Source organism: Caretta caretta, chromosome 2 (assembly GCF_965140235.1).
Source record: "Caretta caretta isolate rCarCar2 chromosome 2, rCarCar1.hap1, whole genome shotgun sequence".
Taxonomy (NCBI): Eukaryota; Metazoa; Chordata; order Testudines; family Cheloniidae; genus Caretta; species Caretta caretta.
In genome coordinates, this window is record NC_134207.1 from 53,286,407 (window position 1) to 53,304,531 (window position 18,125).

At 44.3% G+C, this 18,125-nt stretch overlaps 1 protein-coding gene across 1 annotated transcript; it reads left to right on the forward strand.

Moving 5' to 3' along the window:
- Window positions 1-10,255: 10,255 nt before the first annotated feature.
- On the forward strand, window positions 10,256-14,194 carry HEY1 (hes related family bHLH transcription factor with YRPW motif 1). Its single transcript, XM_048841022.2, has 5 exons — window positions 10,256-10,650; window positions 10,942-11,017; window positions 11,123-11,206; window positions 11,397-11,478; window positions 12,364-14,194. The coding sequence occupies exons 1-5, from the start codon at window positions 10,559-10,561 to the stop codon at window positions 12,945-12,947; spliced, it is 918 nt and encodes a 305-aa protein (XP_048696979.1). The 5' UTR covers window positions 10,256-10,558; the 3' UTR covers window positions 12,948-14,194.
- Window positions 14,195-18,125: the final 3,931 nt, after the last annotated feature.

Genomic DNA, 18,125 nt, shown 5'->3' on the forward strand with positions numbered 1-18,125 from the left:
AGTAAACACATTTGCTGTGGTTAAGCACTCCTAGTTTGTGCCTTTTCCCCACTTCCTTTACAGCAATATTATTAATCATGACTATCTAGGTATTTATGCAGAGCCCATCACCGTGGCATCTGAGCACTCAGAATGTAATAGATCAATAGGCACATAATAATGACACTTTGGTTTTGTAACAAGTAAACACACAGGGACTGAGTCTTGTTTTAGCTATACCACTGTAAATCAGGAGTAAGGTCTTGTCTCCATGGAGGAAACTGAGGGGCATAGCCAGTCCAAAATAAACTCCTGCATATGGACACTCTTTTAGAATACAAGGAATTTTATTCCAGAATAATTACTAGCTCACGAAAGCTTATGCTCAAATAAATTTGTTAGTCTCTAAGGTGCCACAAGTCCTCCTTTTCTTTTTGTGGCTACAGACTAACATGGGTGCTACTCTGAAACTCTATTATTCTGGAATGAATTCACTTTTATTTCAGACCACAGTGTCCACATGAGGAGTTATTCCGGAATAACGATGCTGGTCGATTTCCTCATATAGACAAGCCCTAACTTCACTGAAGTCAAAGTTACACCGGTTTAAAAATGGTATAAGAAAGGTTGGGATCAGTCCTTTTGACTGGCCACATGCTTTAATTCTCAACATACATAATATTCAGTGTGCTGACTTCATTTTTGTGGTACCTTTAAAATAAAACTGCTTTTACACCCATAAATTTGGACAAAAGAATTTTGTGCTGACAATCTCAACACAGCTGTTTCTATATCCTTAGATTAGTCTAACAAAAAGTTCCTTAAACATACAGCAGTCAGCAGGGATGAAGATCTGGCCCAGTTTTGGCAAAATCTGGCTGACATTTTGATTGCATTGTTTGTGTTTATTGTAGTGTTATCCCATCTTAAAGATATAAGGGAAGGGCAAGAGATATTTGTTGGTCATAGGATCTGATTTTTGATGTTCTCTCTGCAGAAGATGGCTTAGTGGTCTAGGTCCTGACTTTCAAATGTTCAGACTCTGTGGAATCATTCATTCAAAGAGTCAAACCCAGCCATTTATTTTTCAAAAGTAGACAGAGTTACTTTGCCAGTTCTCTAAGATAAAATCTTAACCAAGGTCCTGGCTGCTGTGTAAATTCCCCTGGCAAGCGAAGGGATTAGCTCTGGTTTCATGGGCTGAAATTTCCCTCAGTACCCCATGTGCAGTGTGCTGTACAGTGGTGGTTTTTCTGGCTACTGCCATCCATCTCAGACGTGGCTGTACTTCAGTGGGACTGAATGTATGTAGTTAATTAAGTGTTTAAAGTTCTTTCAGCATGAAAGATGATGCTACATAAATGTGAGTTATCTTAAGGATAAACCTAAATACAAGTTACCCCACATGTGCATGCATCTTACACCTGATCTGCAAAATAGTTCTTCCTGTACAGGGCCTCTCTGTGCAACAGTGATCAGAGATTAGTATCTTCAAAACGGTAATAAAATATTACTATGATTTGCTTTGTCCCAAACTTTGTTTTCCAACAGCTAGAGTGTATGCTCAAGTTTCACTTTTATTCTTACCAAATGAATTTTTGTTGTAGGGAAGTTGCTCATAAACCCACATATACTATTTCTGTTTATACGTTTGAACAGAGATTGCCAAAAAGGCAGGTTTTCCCTATTAAATATCAGAAATTTAAACAGTGGTTTGAATTAATGGCAGTAGGTGTGGGAGCTGCTTTCCATCCTAACCACTTAGTCAGAAATGACTAAGACTTATTTTTGTCAACGCTGCATCTTAATAGCAAAGAAAACTCAAAAAAGATTTTACACTGTAAACTCTTTGGAGCAGGCTGTCGTCTTACATGCCTGTACACCACCTAACAAATTTTGGACACTACTGTGTTACAAGTAATCATGCGGAAGAGCATCGTGAAGAAGATTAGATAGACCTTTCCTTGGTGAAGGAATCTTAGGGGCCCTAGCTTGAGGTCACAAGAACAAGGAAGTTCCTGGTGAATAGTTCTGCTCTGTTCCACTGTGTCAAAGTATTGCAAGAGTCTGAAAAAGATGTTTCATCTAATAGACTTTTCAGGAAACGGACATCAAAGAAAAACTGCAAAAATCTGGGCGAAATTATGTATAGAACACAGATAGACTGCATCATGTTACATAGCAATCTGCCATACAATCAGCCTTGGACAATAATGCCAAATGAACAAAGGGATTAAAAAAAAAACTCTGAACATGGTGAAGCTGTATCCTGGGCAGATTGTACACATACCTCAGGGCATTGTCTCCTTATATAGTTTGGCAACACTTCATGGAGCTGTCTTGCCAATAAAGTATTATTGAACTGAAATCATTATGTGATCTTGTAATATCAAGGTATATTTACATACAAATAAATGATTAAAAAGTGTGTTGGAGTTGCAGCTCAAACACTGAAAAGTTAGGAAATTCCAGAATTAAGGTTGCTTATGCAACCTTAGTTCAGATCCCTTGTGCATATATTTGCATTATGATACAATTGTGAGTCACACGATCACATAGTGTTTTTCCACAAAACCTCCACCTCATTCAGTGTGGATGATTGTCCGGGGATGAATCAGGACTGTGTAATAAAAGAGGCTGTTGTCTGTAGGGCCCCTGCCTCATTAGTGGCAGAAGTGGGAAGTTGTATGGTGGATATGGCAGGGAATTGCAGGAAGTCATAGAGCTTAGAATGTCATAGAATATTAGGGTTGGAAGGGACCTCAGAAGATCATCTATGAAAGGATGGTCTGGTGGGTGAAGGTGCGAGTATGTGTAATTATGTAGCACAAACACCATGCTTTACTGTGCAGGTGCTGTAACAGTTTAGGACTGAGTTTTTATGAAAGCAGTTATTGTACATCTGTACCAGGTTGCATCTCTTCCTCCCATTTAAAAATAGCCATATAAACAAAGCTATTTCTTATTGTGATGTGTTCACATTCACAGTAAGTATATCTCTGAAAACTTGTGTAACATGTTGAAATTAAAGTTAAAAAAAATGCAGAAAAATCTCAGTCATGTCTTCCCTTTAAAAACAGTTGAGACATTCATGGCTAATCTGTAAACCCCTTCATTAATCACACTGGTGAACAATTACACAAGTATTGAAATGAAATGGGACAATCTATTTGAGTAAGAATCTCATCTGTTTTAAGAACGTACAGATCTCATTCCCACTGTATCTGAAAACCTTAAATCTTTAACATATTTATCCTCAACACCCCCAGGAAGGAGCAAAGTATTCATCCTAGTTTTACAGATGCATTGCACTGATACAGTCCTGTTTGAAACAGGATTATGTTAATAGGCACTAGGCACTTTTAGTTCTTACCAGCAGGCTCTACCCAGGGAGGTTAGAGAGCTACACAAATCACAGCCCTGTAGGCTGGACTCTGTAGTGCCATGTAGATAAGCCCTACATGAAGTTTGTCACAGAGCAGGGAATTTCACCTTGGTCTTCCAGCTTTAAGGCTCCTGGCCTAAATCACAGAATCAGCTTTCCTCTGCAGCCTAGTTGCTCACCAATATGACTTCACAGTCTAGCCCAGATATGTTTTTGCAAATGAGTTGAAGAATTGGAGCATAGTATAGGACAAATCCAAAGACTATATAAATTTTTTGAAATCCTCTAGGAAAAAAATAGTCTGGACTGCTGACTTAAGATGCCGATAACACTGTTCTTACTTAACCGTGTTAAACCACCTTACCAAAATAAGATTTAAAATCCATTTAGTAGCAAAGGCTTTATTTCACAGGATTTGTGCATACAATGAGGACTTTAATGTGAAAGTTTATCCCAATCCTTGGCCAATTTGGAGATAATGTTGAATTTAAAAACATCTTGATGAATCGGACATTACTAATTGCATTTTAATTTAGCACTTATACCTTACTGTAGTATCAATTGTTCCAACCAATACATGGCCTGGCCCTAGACAGAAGGTACATGACAGAACTTGGGGTCCATCAAAATTAGCATATCCAAATTGAAATGCTAGATCCAAACTCTTGAACTTGGGGGAAGTGTTGGTCACTGCTCAAGCTCATCTCTGTTAAAAATGACAAATTCACAGCCCTGCTTAAAGTGCATGCTAAATTCTGCCAACTCCTTTTTGAATGCTTCTATTGATTTTCAACCAGTTACCTTGATCCCAGGAAAGCATTTTTAAATAGCGAGACTTGTACTGAAAACGAACATATTCAAGAATGAAATACGTAAAGAAAAATGCAAGATTCAGAGCAGTAAACTCCGGAAACGCTGGCGCTGTGGTTCAGTAAGTTCTTGGTGGGAGGGATAAGGTTTTCAACTCGCTCCAGCAGGAGTGCCAGAGCCACTAGTTGAATTGGGAAAAGTAACCATAGTAACAGTGAATTTCCGGGACTCAGTATGACAGGTTGACGGGGATTACTCCTCAAAGCAGTTGCTCCCTTGGGAGAGAAGACTTAAAGGGAGGGGTTTGGAGTTAATTTAGTGCACACACTAGAACAAGGGTCAGCCGTGGCAGGTCTCTGCTGAAGGGAAACCTACAGCAGCAATAAACAACTCCCTTTCAGTGTTATTTTGACTAGTATCGAAATAGCCTAAGGAAGCATAAAACAGAGAAGAATGGTGGAAAAGTACACAAAAAAAATCACACAGACTCACTCAGAATGATAATTATGAGCAAGAATTCTTAGACATGTCAGGCCAGATCCTTGGGCTTGCCATGGCAGCTTTGCGACCGCTCCTGTTTTACTGCCTCTAGTGTAATGGGTGATCCAGGGAGAAAGGGGGTGTGGCTGGACCCCCTCTGTGCTCCAGTAGTCCCTGGCTCTTGGAACTGCCCCTTGGGGACAAGGGCAAATATTAGACCAAACCTGAGAACCAGTCTGATGGCAACATCAGAGGGGCATAAAAGTGATTTTTGAAAGTTATTTCGCTCCTTGATTCTCCTGATCCTGCGCTCAGCTGCAGTGGATGATCTTTCTAGACCAACACATCTTTTAACATTTCTTATCTTACGATAGCAGCTGATAGTCACCTGCAATTACTCACACACAGGCCTACCTACGCACTGACGGTCTACTTCTGTACATCATTTTTGGGAAATCAGTAACTGGGAAAATTCTGAAGTATCTCTGGAAGTTGTCTGGCTTCCTTAGTCAATGAGAGGAAGTAGGCATGAAGAGTAAGACTGTATGTTGAAAATCCTTCTGGAAATCTCTGCAAGTAAAATAGATTACTTAACATGAATTTTTTTCTAACACTCCTTTAAAAAGTGCAAAGGAGATGTCTTTGTTATGAAATAATCACCTGCAAATCAGTCTGAAACTCCTCATTCTCTAGCACAAGTCAGATGTGTAACCCGGAGCCAAAACAGAGTATATTTATATGTGCCTTATATTGCATTTGCATTTTTAAAGCTTAAATGGCCAAACACATTTCTATCTTTGTTTAAAGCCCAATCTGCTTCTAAGCTCGTAAAAGCAAAATGCACGGACAGAGAATGTTTATGATTTATAAATGCTTGAAAAATTGATTTAATGGAAAAGCTGACCCAAACTTAACTTTAGCATCACAAAAGAGGCGGATTAATTAAAAAAACATTTCTTGGGAATAGGTGCTTCCTATCTTATTCCAAAGGCTGGTTGCAGGCAACTGCAGGATCTTTCTATCTGCTAAACTGCAACTGTTGGCTGTACCATTACTGGCTTTTATCTCTTTGGCTCCAGTTCCTTTCACTCTGCCAGAAGCCCCTTCCAAAAACGTTATTGTTGCATTTAACAATAATATGGGCAACTCAATGAAATGTACATTGTGAAGTTGTGTGCATAGCTTAAGTTAAAACAAATGGGATGCTTAAAGCAAACAGGCTAGTGGATGGAGCAGAGGAGCAGCCTTGGGGAAAGCTAGGTTTCCTGGTGCTGCCTTACTGTGGGATGGTAGGCACCCCCCCTTAATTTTTTTTGTGACTAAGTTCCCCATCTGTGAACTCAAAACTATCCACCTAGTAAAGGACCCTTATTTGAAAGGCCTTGTGTAAATTAAGTATTTTTTGTATTACCGTAGCATTTAGGAGCCCCACTCTTGGACCAAGATCCCATTGTGATTGGTCCATCAATAGTTATTAGCCAGGAGGAGTAGAGATGGTGTCCCTAGCCAGAAGCTGGGAATCGGCGACAGGGGATGGACCCCTTGATAATTACCTGTTCCATTCTTTCCCTCTGGGGCACGTGGCATTGGCCAGGGTCGGAAGACAGGATACTGGGTTAGATGGACCTTTGGTCTGACTCAGTATGGCTGTTCTTATGTGCTGTACAAACAGAACACAAAGTTGATCTCTGTCCCCAGGAGCTTACAGTCTAAGACAAGAGAGAAAAGATGGCTCCGGATGACAGGAGAACACAAGGAACCAGAGAGCCTCATAGGCTGTGGGCTTGGCACACCAGCAGCCAGTTGTCAAGGCTTTTGTTTGTAGAAATCAGGGCAAGGGCAGTTTTGAGGAGGAATTGGAGGAAGGCTAATGAGGTGCCTCTGCAGATTTTTGGCGTCAGGCGCCCAACCAGTGTTTTCCCCAGGAATTGATATGGGGGGGGGGTGTTCAAATTTCTGGGGGGGGGGGTTCAGGGCTGATGAGGGGTGAGACCGTGAGGGTGAAGGTGGGCTTTATGGCACCATGGTGAAAATTGAAAAATGTTTCATGACAATTTTATTAGATTTTAAAATCATCACGTAAATTAAAGTTGGCTACTCAAGCCTTCTATGAAGCACTACATCTACAATCCTTCTTGGTTTCCTGTTATAATTTTGCACAACTCTATTAGTGAACTTCTTGAATGCAATGCATCCACCTGTGGTGGCTTCCCGTGTGTCCGGTACTTCTATTCCTTCAACTGATATGCTCATTAGTTCATTCACATGATCAGGCAGAAGGCAACTTCTTTCAAAACACAAAAGTCTATTCAATGATGAAAAAGAACACTCAACTGTAGCTGTTGTGACTGGGAGTAGCAAGAGATGAATTCTACTTCTTTCAGCCCAGGAAACATAGCATAAAGATCAAGTCGAGCCACTAGTGATGATAAAAAAAGAAGTTGAAGTCAAATCTTGATTCATTCGTCATATGATATTCCACTCTGTGTTCAAATTCTCTATTCTGCCCTGAGCACATGGCAGCCCCATTGCTGGTAGTGCCTCACTCCACCGAACTGTCAGTGTTTTATAAGACAGGGATCTGTAAAAGCTACGTAGAGATTGAGTAGAATCTAGAAGTCGCTGTTGTAGATTTTTAAGAATCAAGTCTGTGTACTTTTTCAGTTGTCTTAAACACTTCTTGTCCTCTTCACTTAAGGATTCAATATAAATGCCTTCATTAGTCAACTTCTGGACTGAAGTCTTTGCTTCTTCCAGTACTTTTTCAATGGATAGCTCTCTGATGGATCCAAACGTAGCTTCTATTGCTGGACAAAGATCTACTACTGTTGTAGCAGATGCCTGGATGGCATTGTTTAATGACCCAAGTGGTTTCAACAGTAGACTTACAAGAGAAAGAATGGTTTTAGAGTAGCAGCCGTGTTAGTCTGTATTCGCAAAAAGAAAAGGAGTACTAGTGGCAATAGTCTTCTCTGAACGTAGTAGCAAAAGTAATCCACCAGCCTCACTACTTAGATCCATCCCATCTTGGCAGATACTTTCCAAAGCCAGTAAGAATGGCTAGAGTAATTTTATGACAACAGCCAAGGATCACTCATGAGAAAGCCAGAGGGTTTTCCCAGATTGGACTAATTTGAACTTCAGTCCTAGTGTATCTTCTATATTTTCCAAGATATTCAGTCTTTTTGGACTCTTGCTGAAAAAAAGAATATAATGAAGACATTAAATTTATAGCTTTTTAAATGTCTTTTGAAGAGTCTGCAGCTTGTACTAGCGCTAGTTGTGTAGTAGATGGCCTCTGCAGTGTGTATAGGAGATTAGGGTTACACTTTTCTCTGAGCAAAGCTTGTACTCCACCATGTCTTCCAGAGAAGTCTGCAGCTCCATCAAATGCACAAGCAGCCATCTGTCTGGGGTCCAACTGACAAGCATTTAACTCTTCTAAGATGTGGGTTGTCACAGATGCAGCCAATCTGTCTTCTATAACTTGAACATCTAGAAATGCATGTACTGGCCTACCACTGACATCACGATAACGTGCACAAGGACTTAATGCTTGATGACCATTTGCACTGGTGCATTCATCAGCCATGTATGCAAATTTTTTGAATGTGGTGAGAGTTCTTCACTTTTCAACTGTTGAGTCTTTCACTGTTGCACCACATGCGTCTAGCCAGTCAGCTGAGTTTCTTGCAGAAAGACAGTGAGCGTCTGCTGGTCTTGTTTGGAACTAGTGTTCAACTTCAGGATGAACAAGTGACAATGCACTTAACATTGGCCTCCAGTTTGTAGTGTGTGGTGTCTCTTGCTTAAACAGAAAGTATGATGCCACAGCCATGTTTGTTCACATGAACTGTGTTGTGTCTCCAGCATTCTTAACAGCCTCATTAACTCACTGGTTTTGTCCTTGGTCAGTGGAGACTCAGAGTTCAGAGGTGCTTTCACATGAGTACACCTCCCAGGTGGGGGGCAAGAAGGCACCTTGCTCGTTCCTCCAGCTGCTCACTGTTCGCTCTGGCCACTGTTGTTCATTGTGCCACCATTCATTCCATTGCTCTGTTGCCAATGGCCCTGCACCATCACCTTCTGCTGCCACCTGCCACTAGGACCTCGAGTCAGACTCTTGAGGTTCCACCCAGCTCTCAGTGATTTCAGCTGAGCTCTCAGTGGGGGAACCTCACTGCTAGTGCAGACTGGGCCATCTCTTCCACAGAAACACTGTCCCACAGCAGGTCTAAGCACTTAGACCTGATTATCAGTGATTTCAGCTGTAGTGGTCACTTAACACAACAAAAGACTATCTATGGAGTCTAATCAGCTCCATCTTTAAACAGTGGAGAGGGGCAGGACAAATCTTACTTGTGGCTCAGGCAGCCCATCAAGCAAAACACCTGCCCCCACCCTCTCTCATGCCCTAAACCAACACAGGCTAAGTACAGTTCTACTGCCCTTTACTCATACAATAAGAACACCACCACGCCCCCCCAGTGATTTGTAACCCAACCCCAGCCAAAATCTATCACTTGGGCAACACGGCTCTGTTTGCTGGATACCTGGGTAGATTAGGTGTGAATGTAAACACAATCTGGTCCTGAAGCCTTTCCCACCAGCCCAAGCTTTGAGGGAGAGCTCATTTAGACTTTGTTTCCAAACCATAATTTGAAATTATTAGGTTGGCCAACATCACCGAAATGAATGCTCTGACATGGTCATAAAAAAACAACAGCTGTATAAGGAAGCTAGTGTATGTTCCTACTTTTCAAATCTGTTATACTTTTCCAGATACACTTATTTTATGATACCCTGTATATGCTTTTAAAAAGTGTGTATTAACGTTTCAAGTTCAATTCAAATTTCCAAACAATCACTAAATTGGCAATACTGCATGTAACTAGTTCACAAAACTGGGGGGGGAGGGGGGTTAGGGAAATTCGCGGGGGCATGTAGGGAAACCCCTGCGCCCAGCATGAGGGCCAGGGTGGGAAACGGCACGGAGGCGCTCGGTTGCCAGTGCGCCGCAGCCAGCAATGGAGGCTGGGCTCACTGGCGGGGCGACGGGTCACGGCAGTAGCGAGCCAGCGCCCCCCGCTGTGACGGGCCCGGGACGCGAAGGGAGCCTTGGCCCACGGGATGACACGATCTCACGGAGCGGCTCCGCTCCCAGGGCTCGGCCCGGCCGGCCGCGGGGGCAGCACAGAGCCCGGCTGGAGATAAGGGAACCGAGACGCCGGCGGGGGCTGGCAGGGCGGACCGGGCAGCCGGGCTCCCCGCGCGGAGGGCGGCCCAGCCCATAGCCCGAGCGCAGCCGCCGCAGGCCCTGTCTGCCCCCCGGCCGGGGGAGGCTCACACGCGGCGGCCGCCGCTGCCGCACGCACCGCCCAGCGCCGCAGCCGGCCGCGATTGGCCGCCAGCCGGGCACCGAGCAACTTTCCCACGGCCGCTAGGCCACGCGCGCGGCTCCGCCAGCGCCCCACTGGCCTCCGGCCCAGCCAATCGCGCACCGACGGGGGCGGGCTCCGAACGCGGCCATGTGTCGCTCCAAGCAGCTCCACCCCCAAGCTGCTCCGGAGCAAGGGAAGGGGGCGAGTCACTGACCAGCCTCCCCGCCAGCGGCTATTGGCTGCAACCGGCGGCGCGTCCGCCAATCAGGAGAGCGGGGCCAGCGAGTGGCTACAATGTGATGTCTGTGGCCGGCGGCGCCTGGCCTCCCCCCTCCCGCGGGTAAGAGGCGAGGCGTGGGAACGGGATGGGGGAGACGGAGCTGGCGGAGCCAGAGGTCGAGCGGCAGCAGGGCGCGCACTGAGCCAGCCAGCCAGCCAGCCAGCCAGCCCGGGCCCGGTCCCTGCCTCCCGCCCGCCCGCCCCCCTGCAGCCTCCCCTGCCCGGCGGCGGCGGCGGCAGCAGCATGAAGCGGGCGCACCCCGAGTACAGCTCCTCTGACAGCGAGGAGCTGGACGAGCCCGTCGAGGTGGAGAAGGAGAGCGCGGACGAGAATGGGTGAGGAGGGGAGAGGGGCGCTGTGCCCCCGGGGGCCTGGGGTGCGTGGGCCGGGGGAGGCGCCCGTTCGCGGCGATCCTCGGGGGAGCGGCACCCGGGGTGTGCTCTGTGCCCGCCGCGGGTAGGCAGGCTCCCTGCCCTGGCGGCTCGCACCTTTGCCTCCCGGAGTCCCCGCGCGGAGCCACCTCCGCCCACGCGTTGTTATTATGGGAGCGGCTGCGTTGATCCTTCCTTACAGCCCCGTTTCTCTCACTCCCGGCATCTGCGCTAACTGTTTGTGATTCATTTCAGAAACTTGAGTTCAGCTCCAGGTTCAATGTCTCCATCCACCACCTCCCAGATCCTGGCCAGGAAAAGGCGCAGAGGGGTGAGTCCCCGTTCACGGACTACTGATACCCTCCCAGGGTCAAGCTGCTTTGCCCCAGCGTGCCTTTTGCATTCAACGCTGAAAACTTGTCTGTTTTACTCATAGATCATCGAGAAACGTCGCCGGGATCGAATCAATAACAGCTTGTCGGAGCTGAGGAGACTGGTGCCAAGTGCTTTTGAAAAGCAGGTAATTCACAATGGGCTCTGACTATAATTAGTGCATAGGTGACTGGGTCACAAGGACTGCAGACTAGAAGTGGTGCTGCATCTTACCCTTTTATAGTTTATTTTGCACTATTTCTGCCAAATTCTTTTAGATCTTCTAAAAATTGACCTATTCTTCCCCCTCTCCTCTCTTGCGCTCTCTCTTTTTCAAGGGATCAGCCAAACTGGAAAAAGCTGAAATTCTGCAGATGACTGTGGATCACCTGAAAATGTTGCATACAGCAGGAGGCAAAGGTAATCTTTTATCTGACAACAGATTCAATAGTTCTGAACAAACCGTGATTACAGCAACAAAGTTGAAGTCAGACCAAGCAGCACCCTGAGCCGTAACTGAATGTCCCACAAACTTGTCATCTCCATGCAGTGGGAGGAGAAATCAAATGGAAATATGTGTATACACGACTGGGAAATTCAGTATTTCCTCTTACATGGAACATTGTATAGTCTATTTACTGTTCTATGTTAAGTGCAGATTATGTTGTCGTAGACTATAGGTAGACTCTGTTGAGAAAATGATTTGTTATCCAAGTTTCTGTAAGGTTATGGCAGCACTGTGAAGTGAAGTAACTTTCAGCCACTGAAGAGAAACACAAGCTTTTTCTCAACCCCCCAGCCTAAAACAAGTGGTCTATCTGGGATCTTTTTGGCTGTTTAATGTTTTAGGTTGAAATGGGTAGTGGAGGAGCTAACACAAATGCGAATGTATAAATTGATATTTGAGGACCGACAGCTAGTCTGTGAAAGTGGCCTGTGATAAGTTACATGTGTGTGACTAATGAATTTCACTGTTCAGTGGCTTTGTGTCCATTGATGTAGCTAGCATTGGAAAATACATCTCTCCTCTTTGTGCGTTCTTTGCTGGTAGTGTGAAGTTTCAGCTTATACGTGCCAGTCTGCGACTGGTCCTGGGACTCGCTGCATCACAACACAGATACTATAAAAGAAAAACTTGTTAGACCATAGAAGAGTTTTTGGAAGCCATTCTGTGGTTGGGGAAAACTGCAACTATATAACCGTCACACTCAAGTGAAATGTACTTGTAGGGAGTGTGGAGGATGCAGAGTAGTCAATGACTAAAAACGGTATTTTAAGACTCCACTCTTTGTTCCTTTTTCTTAGGCTATTTTGATGCCCACGCTCTTGCTATGGACTATCGGAGTTTAGGATTTCGAGAGTGCCTGGCTGAAGTAGTCCGGTACCTTAGTATTATTGAGGGTCTGGATACTTCTGATCCTCTTCGAGTTCGACTGGTGTCTCACCTCAATAATTATGCCTCTCAACGGGAAGTAGCAAGTAGTGCCCACACCGGCATTGGACATATTCCTTGGGGCAGTGCCTTTGGACATCATCCTCACATCTCTCACCCGTTGTTATTGCCTCAGAATGGGCACAGTAATTCCAGTACCACAACGTCTTCTACAGAACCACATCATCAGAGCAGAATTGCTGCTCCACATGCTGAAACTTCTTCACTGAGACTGCCCCCTAATGGCAGCATTGGACCAGTGCTTCCTGTGGTCACCTCTACTTCCAAACTATCTCCTCCTCTGCTGTCCTCCATGGCATCTTTGTCTGCGTTCCCCTTTTCATTTGGTTCGTTCCATTTGCTGTCACCTAATGTACTCAGTCCATCCACACCAGCACAGTCGGCAAACCTTGGCAAGCCCTACAGACCGTGGGGGACTGAGATTGGAGCCTTTTAAGAACTAATAGTTTAGCGCAGGGTGAGGGAAGCCTAAAAACTCAGCTGAGCTGGTTTTATTGCCAACTTCAATTTTAAGTTCTTAAGTAACTGAGACAAAGGTACAGTTCAAGCTTAACAAAGTTTGTCTAAAAACTGAAGTGCTTGGGTTTTTTACATTTTTGTATTAGCAGATTTTAAAAAAAAAATGAATTGCTGAAGTTTGTCCAAAAATAAAATCACACTAGTGGATGTTAACACTTGTGATAGGTTTATGCTGAGTGTTTAACTCCCTTTGTAAACAATTTGTCTCAAATGATTCCATTTTGCCTCAGAACATTGGACCCTTTTTTAACGTTTAGTGTATTTTTGTCTATTATTGTTAGTGACAGCTTATTTTTAGTTTTAATTTTTCAAAACCGCTATTCTCAGCATTAACATAAATTGTGTTTTTGTTAATATTTTGACATTAAGATGTTCTATAAGGAAATATTCTTTTGTAAACTGTATTCTGAGTTTTATATCTCTGAACAAAGCGTTGACAAATCAGATTGACCAGGCTTATCACAGAAAAGGAATTCTGTGTCCCAGAGGCTGGGTGGGTTTGGTGATCTTGTCCTAGTCCTAGTCTTATCCTAGTGGACATTTATCACAACTCAGAACCACTGCATTATTTCTTTTGGCATAAGGAGGGCCAGTTTTTTGCTCAAGAGTAAACTACTACTAGAATAGCAAAGGTGCTACCGATCAAGTGTGAATTGCATTGGTGTTGATTTAGGTGGGGTCATGGGGGAGAGAGACCAACACCTTACACCACTTTACTGGCCAGAGCCAATGCTAAACACCCTTTCAATTGTGTGGGGTCAGAACCTGATCTTGGTTACAATGGAGTACCCTAAATTTCTACTTGGGTAACTGATTTCACCCTAGGAGCTTCAAATTTGCACCTAAAATAAATTGTGGCGGTATTTAAATAGCAAAAGGAATGGTACAGTGGAAACCCATTCCGGGCATAAGCTTGTTTTGTAACAAATGTATTCTCTTAACTGATCAGTTTTCTATTGTATTTTACTCTGAGATGCACCCAGAGGTGATTCCTCATATTTTACAAGGGCTCTGCTGCATTCTTGTATATATTCTGGTTGGGTTTCATGAGACTCTCATTTTGAACAGTTTTATTCTGTCAAGAGGTATTCTTTATTGGGCTCCACTGAATTGGGTTTGGTCGCTTTTGTATTTGTGGCTAAATAAAGGAGAAAGAACAAACTATTTTGAATGACATTTTTGTCTGATATGTCAGTGGGGAATCCTGTAGCCACGGGTACCATCTGAGAGGTGGCAGAATTACTACTTGTTCTTTCTGTGACATATACTTAACATCACTGTGCAACTATGTCTTAAATGTTACTGCATACTTTTCTACTACGGTTCAGGTCACAGAGTAGTTCTATGTCTCAGAATAAGGCCATATTTCAGAATCAAGCTTAAAAAGTGAGTATTAAGATTACTTTTTTGCTTTTCACATGCTTGCCAGTCCAAGGAGGATAAGGTGAAAGACACCAACATCCGTGCTAGAGAGAAGGGTGAAGTTGCACTGCACATGCTGGTAAAGGCCATTTAAATTATTTAAGATTTTTTTTTTTAAGTTAGCATTGGGAACCTGTTGATGCTGCCTCACACATGAGTTTTGTTTTGCCCAAACATCTATGGGAGCTCATAAAATAGGTGAGTTCTGCAGATAAAATTCAAGTTCATTTTACATCCTATGTGGTTGTACAGCATTTAGCATGATGGAACTCTGACACTGATTGGTGCCTGTGTGTGTTACTACAATATTAATAATACTGTGCAGCTGGCTCACACATACTGAACTTAATAGTATGATGGCACGTGTGTAAAATACTTCCCTAAAGCAGTACGAACAGAGACATGACCTGGGGCGCCTGGTTTTCTGTAGCACTCTGGAAGTCTGCACCTGTAGAACTTAAGGATTTCTCCTCCAGGTACCTTAATTCTTCTCTGTGCATTTTATTTTATAGCGTAATTCTATCTTCAGATGGCTTATCTTTGTTCCAACTTAACTCTGCCAGAATAGAGCCAGAGTGCCTGGCCCCTTGGGAGCAGAGTATTTTGTTTTAAAAAGGACTCTCTGTCTAATATTGGAGTTGCATTAACTGGAGCCTGAGGGATATCTTGGGTCCCTTAGTTGAAAGGAGCATTGCCCTGAGGTTGGGAATAGTTAATATGGGAGGTAAATCAGGTATATAACCTCATTCTGTTCTCCTAGGTTGGAGAAAATTGTTGCCAGTCATGAAGGTAGGAAAAGCAAAACTGAACATTAGTGCTAGAAGTATGTCAACGTGGGGGGAGGGATAGCTCAGCGGTTTGAGCATTGGCCTGCTAAACCCAGGGTTGTGAGCTCAATCCTTGAGGGGGCCATTTGGGGATCTGGGGCAAAAATTGGGGCTTGGTCCTGCTTTGAGCAGAGGGTTGGACTAGATGACCTCCTGAGGTCCCTTCCAACCCTGATATTCTATGATATCACAGTGAAGAAATTATAGAATATAGAGTGTCTATAAACCTATTAAATAAAAGGCTATAAAAGTCAGATCCCAGTTTCTCTTTCAGATTTATATTGTCACTCATATAATTATGTTCCTGTTTGTTTGGTACTAAACTAACACATCTCTATCTAAGGGACAGCCAGAGTGCACACATCTGCTCTTTCGTAAAGTTTAAAGGCTTTCTAAACCACAAAGCTGCTAAGCCTCAGTGATTGTTTCCTTCACATCCAAATGTTTTTGCCCATCTTTAAATTGCTGGCTCTCCTGCGGGGATGCGGGGGTGAGGGCTGCAGGGTTCAGGGTGTGGGAGGGGGCTCTGGACTGGGGCAGAGGGTTGGTGTGTGGGAGGGCGTCAGAGGTCTGGGCTGCGGGTGCAGGCTCTAGGGTGGGGCTGGGGATGAGGTGTTCAGGGTGCAAGAAGGGGCTCCATGTTGGGGGGGCTCAGAGCTGGGGTAGGGGATTGGTGTGTGGGGTTTGGGCGCGGGCTTACCTCAGGCGGCTCCCCGTCAGCAGCGCAGCAGGGGTGCTAAGGCAGGCTTCCTGTCTGTCCTGGCACTGCAGACTGCGCTGTGCCCCAGAAGCAGCCAGTGGCAGGTCTGGCTCCTAGGCAGAGGTGTGCAAGTGGCTCCGTGTGGCTCTCGCCCACAGGCACCGCCCCCTCCAGCTCCCATTGTTCAGGAACTGGCCAATGGGAGTGTGGATCCCGTGCTCGGGGTGGGGGCAGCACACGGAGCCCCATGGCCCCGCCACCTAGGAGCCGGACCTGCTACTGGCTGCTTCTGGGGCACAGCGCAGTGTCAGAACAGGTAGGGACTAGCCTGCCTTAGCTGGGCAGCACCACCAATGGAACTTTTTATGGCCTGCTTGGTGGTGATGACCAGAGCCGCTGTGATCCTGTGCCTTACATTCCATGACCCGCAGTTTGAAAACCACTTGCCTAGTGGATGGGACACTATTCCATACATCAGAAGACCTGAGTTCAGTTCCTGACTTTGCCACTAACTTGCTGGGTAGTCTTGGGCAAGTTATTTAAACTTTGTGTCACAGTTACCTCAGATGTAAAATGCAGAGAACAGTGTTTGGCCTCCCCCCCCAGTAAACATTTTTAAGACTTGCAGATTAAAATTGCTCATTATTTGTAAAATTATAGTACAGAGAGAGCAGTGATACTCAGACCTCAGTGGTTCAGGAGCCAAATTAGCAATCAACATTACCCAAAAGAGCCACAGTTGTGTGAATTCATTGTTTCATTTACTATTTGTATAATTTATATAATTCTCACACCAAAATGACTGACTAAGTATTCTTATTTTATCAACTATGATTGGTTAATAGCATAGTAAAAGCAGCCTGATTGGTTAATAACTTAGATTGCAGCACATGATATTAAAACACTGTATGATCTAATTATTAGCCTCGGGAGACACATTTAAGAGCCACTTGCGGCTCATGATCCTCAGTCTGAGTATCACTGGTATAGAGGTAATTAGGAACATAGGACTGGAAGGGATCTCCTGGGTCACTGACTCCAGTTTCCTGCTATTGCAGGCAATCCCCTTGTAAAATCTCATACATAACCTAACTAGTTTTAAGATGGAGCATGATAAGTTTGTTTGCTCCCCCCCACTACCCCTATCAGAAGGTTGTTCCAGAATCTCAGTACTCTGGTGAATAGAAACTTTTTGACTTCCGGCCAAAATACATTCATGACCAGTTTATACCAATGTACCAGTTTTATAGTTCTATTTTTCCATTGCTGCTTGGTGGATACTCTAATACTAGTCTTACTACAAATAGTAAGAAAAGGCAGAATAGGTTTTTACACTAAGCAAACCTTGAATTGCATCATACTGATAACCTGATGGCCAATCAAGAGTGTCACTAAATGAGCTTTGTTCATCCCTGATAGCTGGAAGATAATTATAGGGGCATGAGTTTAAATGGAAGGGGAAGAGAAGGGATATTTCTGTATGTCAAATCTGCATCCTGAACACAAGGCCCCAAATTATACCCTAAGTGCTACAACTTTAGCAACCTCCCCCCCCCCCCCCCCCGCCCCAGTCTGCACATGTGTGTGTTATGAATCTAGAGCTTACGGGGGGATATAGGATGATGGAGAGACCTTGAACTATGGGAGAAGCCTGAAAGCAAAGTTTTTTTTTTTCCTTGGAGGAGGAGAAGAACAAATTGAAATGTAGAACACATCTAGAAAGTTTGATCAATACTACATAAAAATGGGTAATTCTAGAATTAGAATTCTGTGTCTGTGCTGGGGAATAGCTGATAGAAGTGACAGACTTAGCTTTCTGTGTGTGTGTGTGTGGGGGGGGGAACCTGTTAGTTGAAGCCCAAGACAACTCTGGCAGCATAACTTGGTTTCTTAGGTTCAGGTGGAAAAAAATAAATCCTGGCTATGGCTCTCTTCACCTACAAAATGGCAAGCATGCTTAATGCTGACAGAAGACTTCTTAGAATATTGCATAGCAGTGCGAAGCCAGCCAGGTTTTCCCAAGAACCAGCCAAGTCAGTAAAGATAAGCTGAAATCCTTCTTCCTGTTATATATTGTGTGGCTAGCCACAGGAACCTCTTACCAGAAACTCTGAATTTGGTCTGCACCATGTTCTTTTCACAAGGC

Excerpts from the sequence above, each read along its gene's own strand:
- HEY1 (XM_048841022.2), top strand. The coding sequence starts at position 10,559 with ATGAAGCGGGCGCACCCCGAGTACAGCTCCTCTGACAGCGAGGAGCTG. Across the intron at positions 10,651-10,941 it reads GAGAGCGCGGACGAGAATGG|AAACTTGAGTTCAGCTCCAG; the intron begins GTGAGGAGGGGA and ends GATTCATTTCAG. Across the intron at positions 11,479-12,363 it reads GCATACAGCAGGAGGCAAAG|GCTATTTTGATGCCCACGCT; the intron begins GTAATCTTTTAT and ends CCTTTTTCTTAG.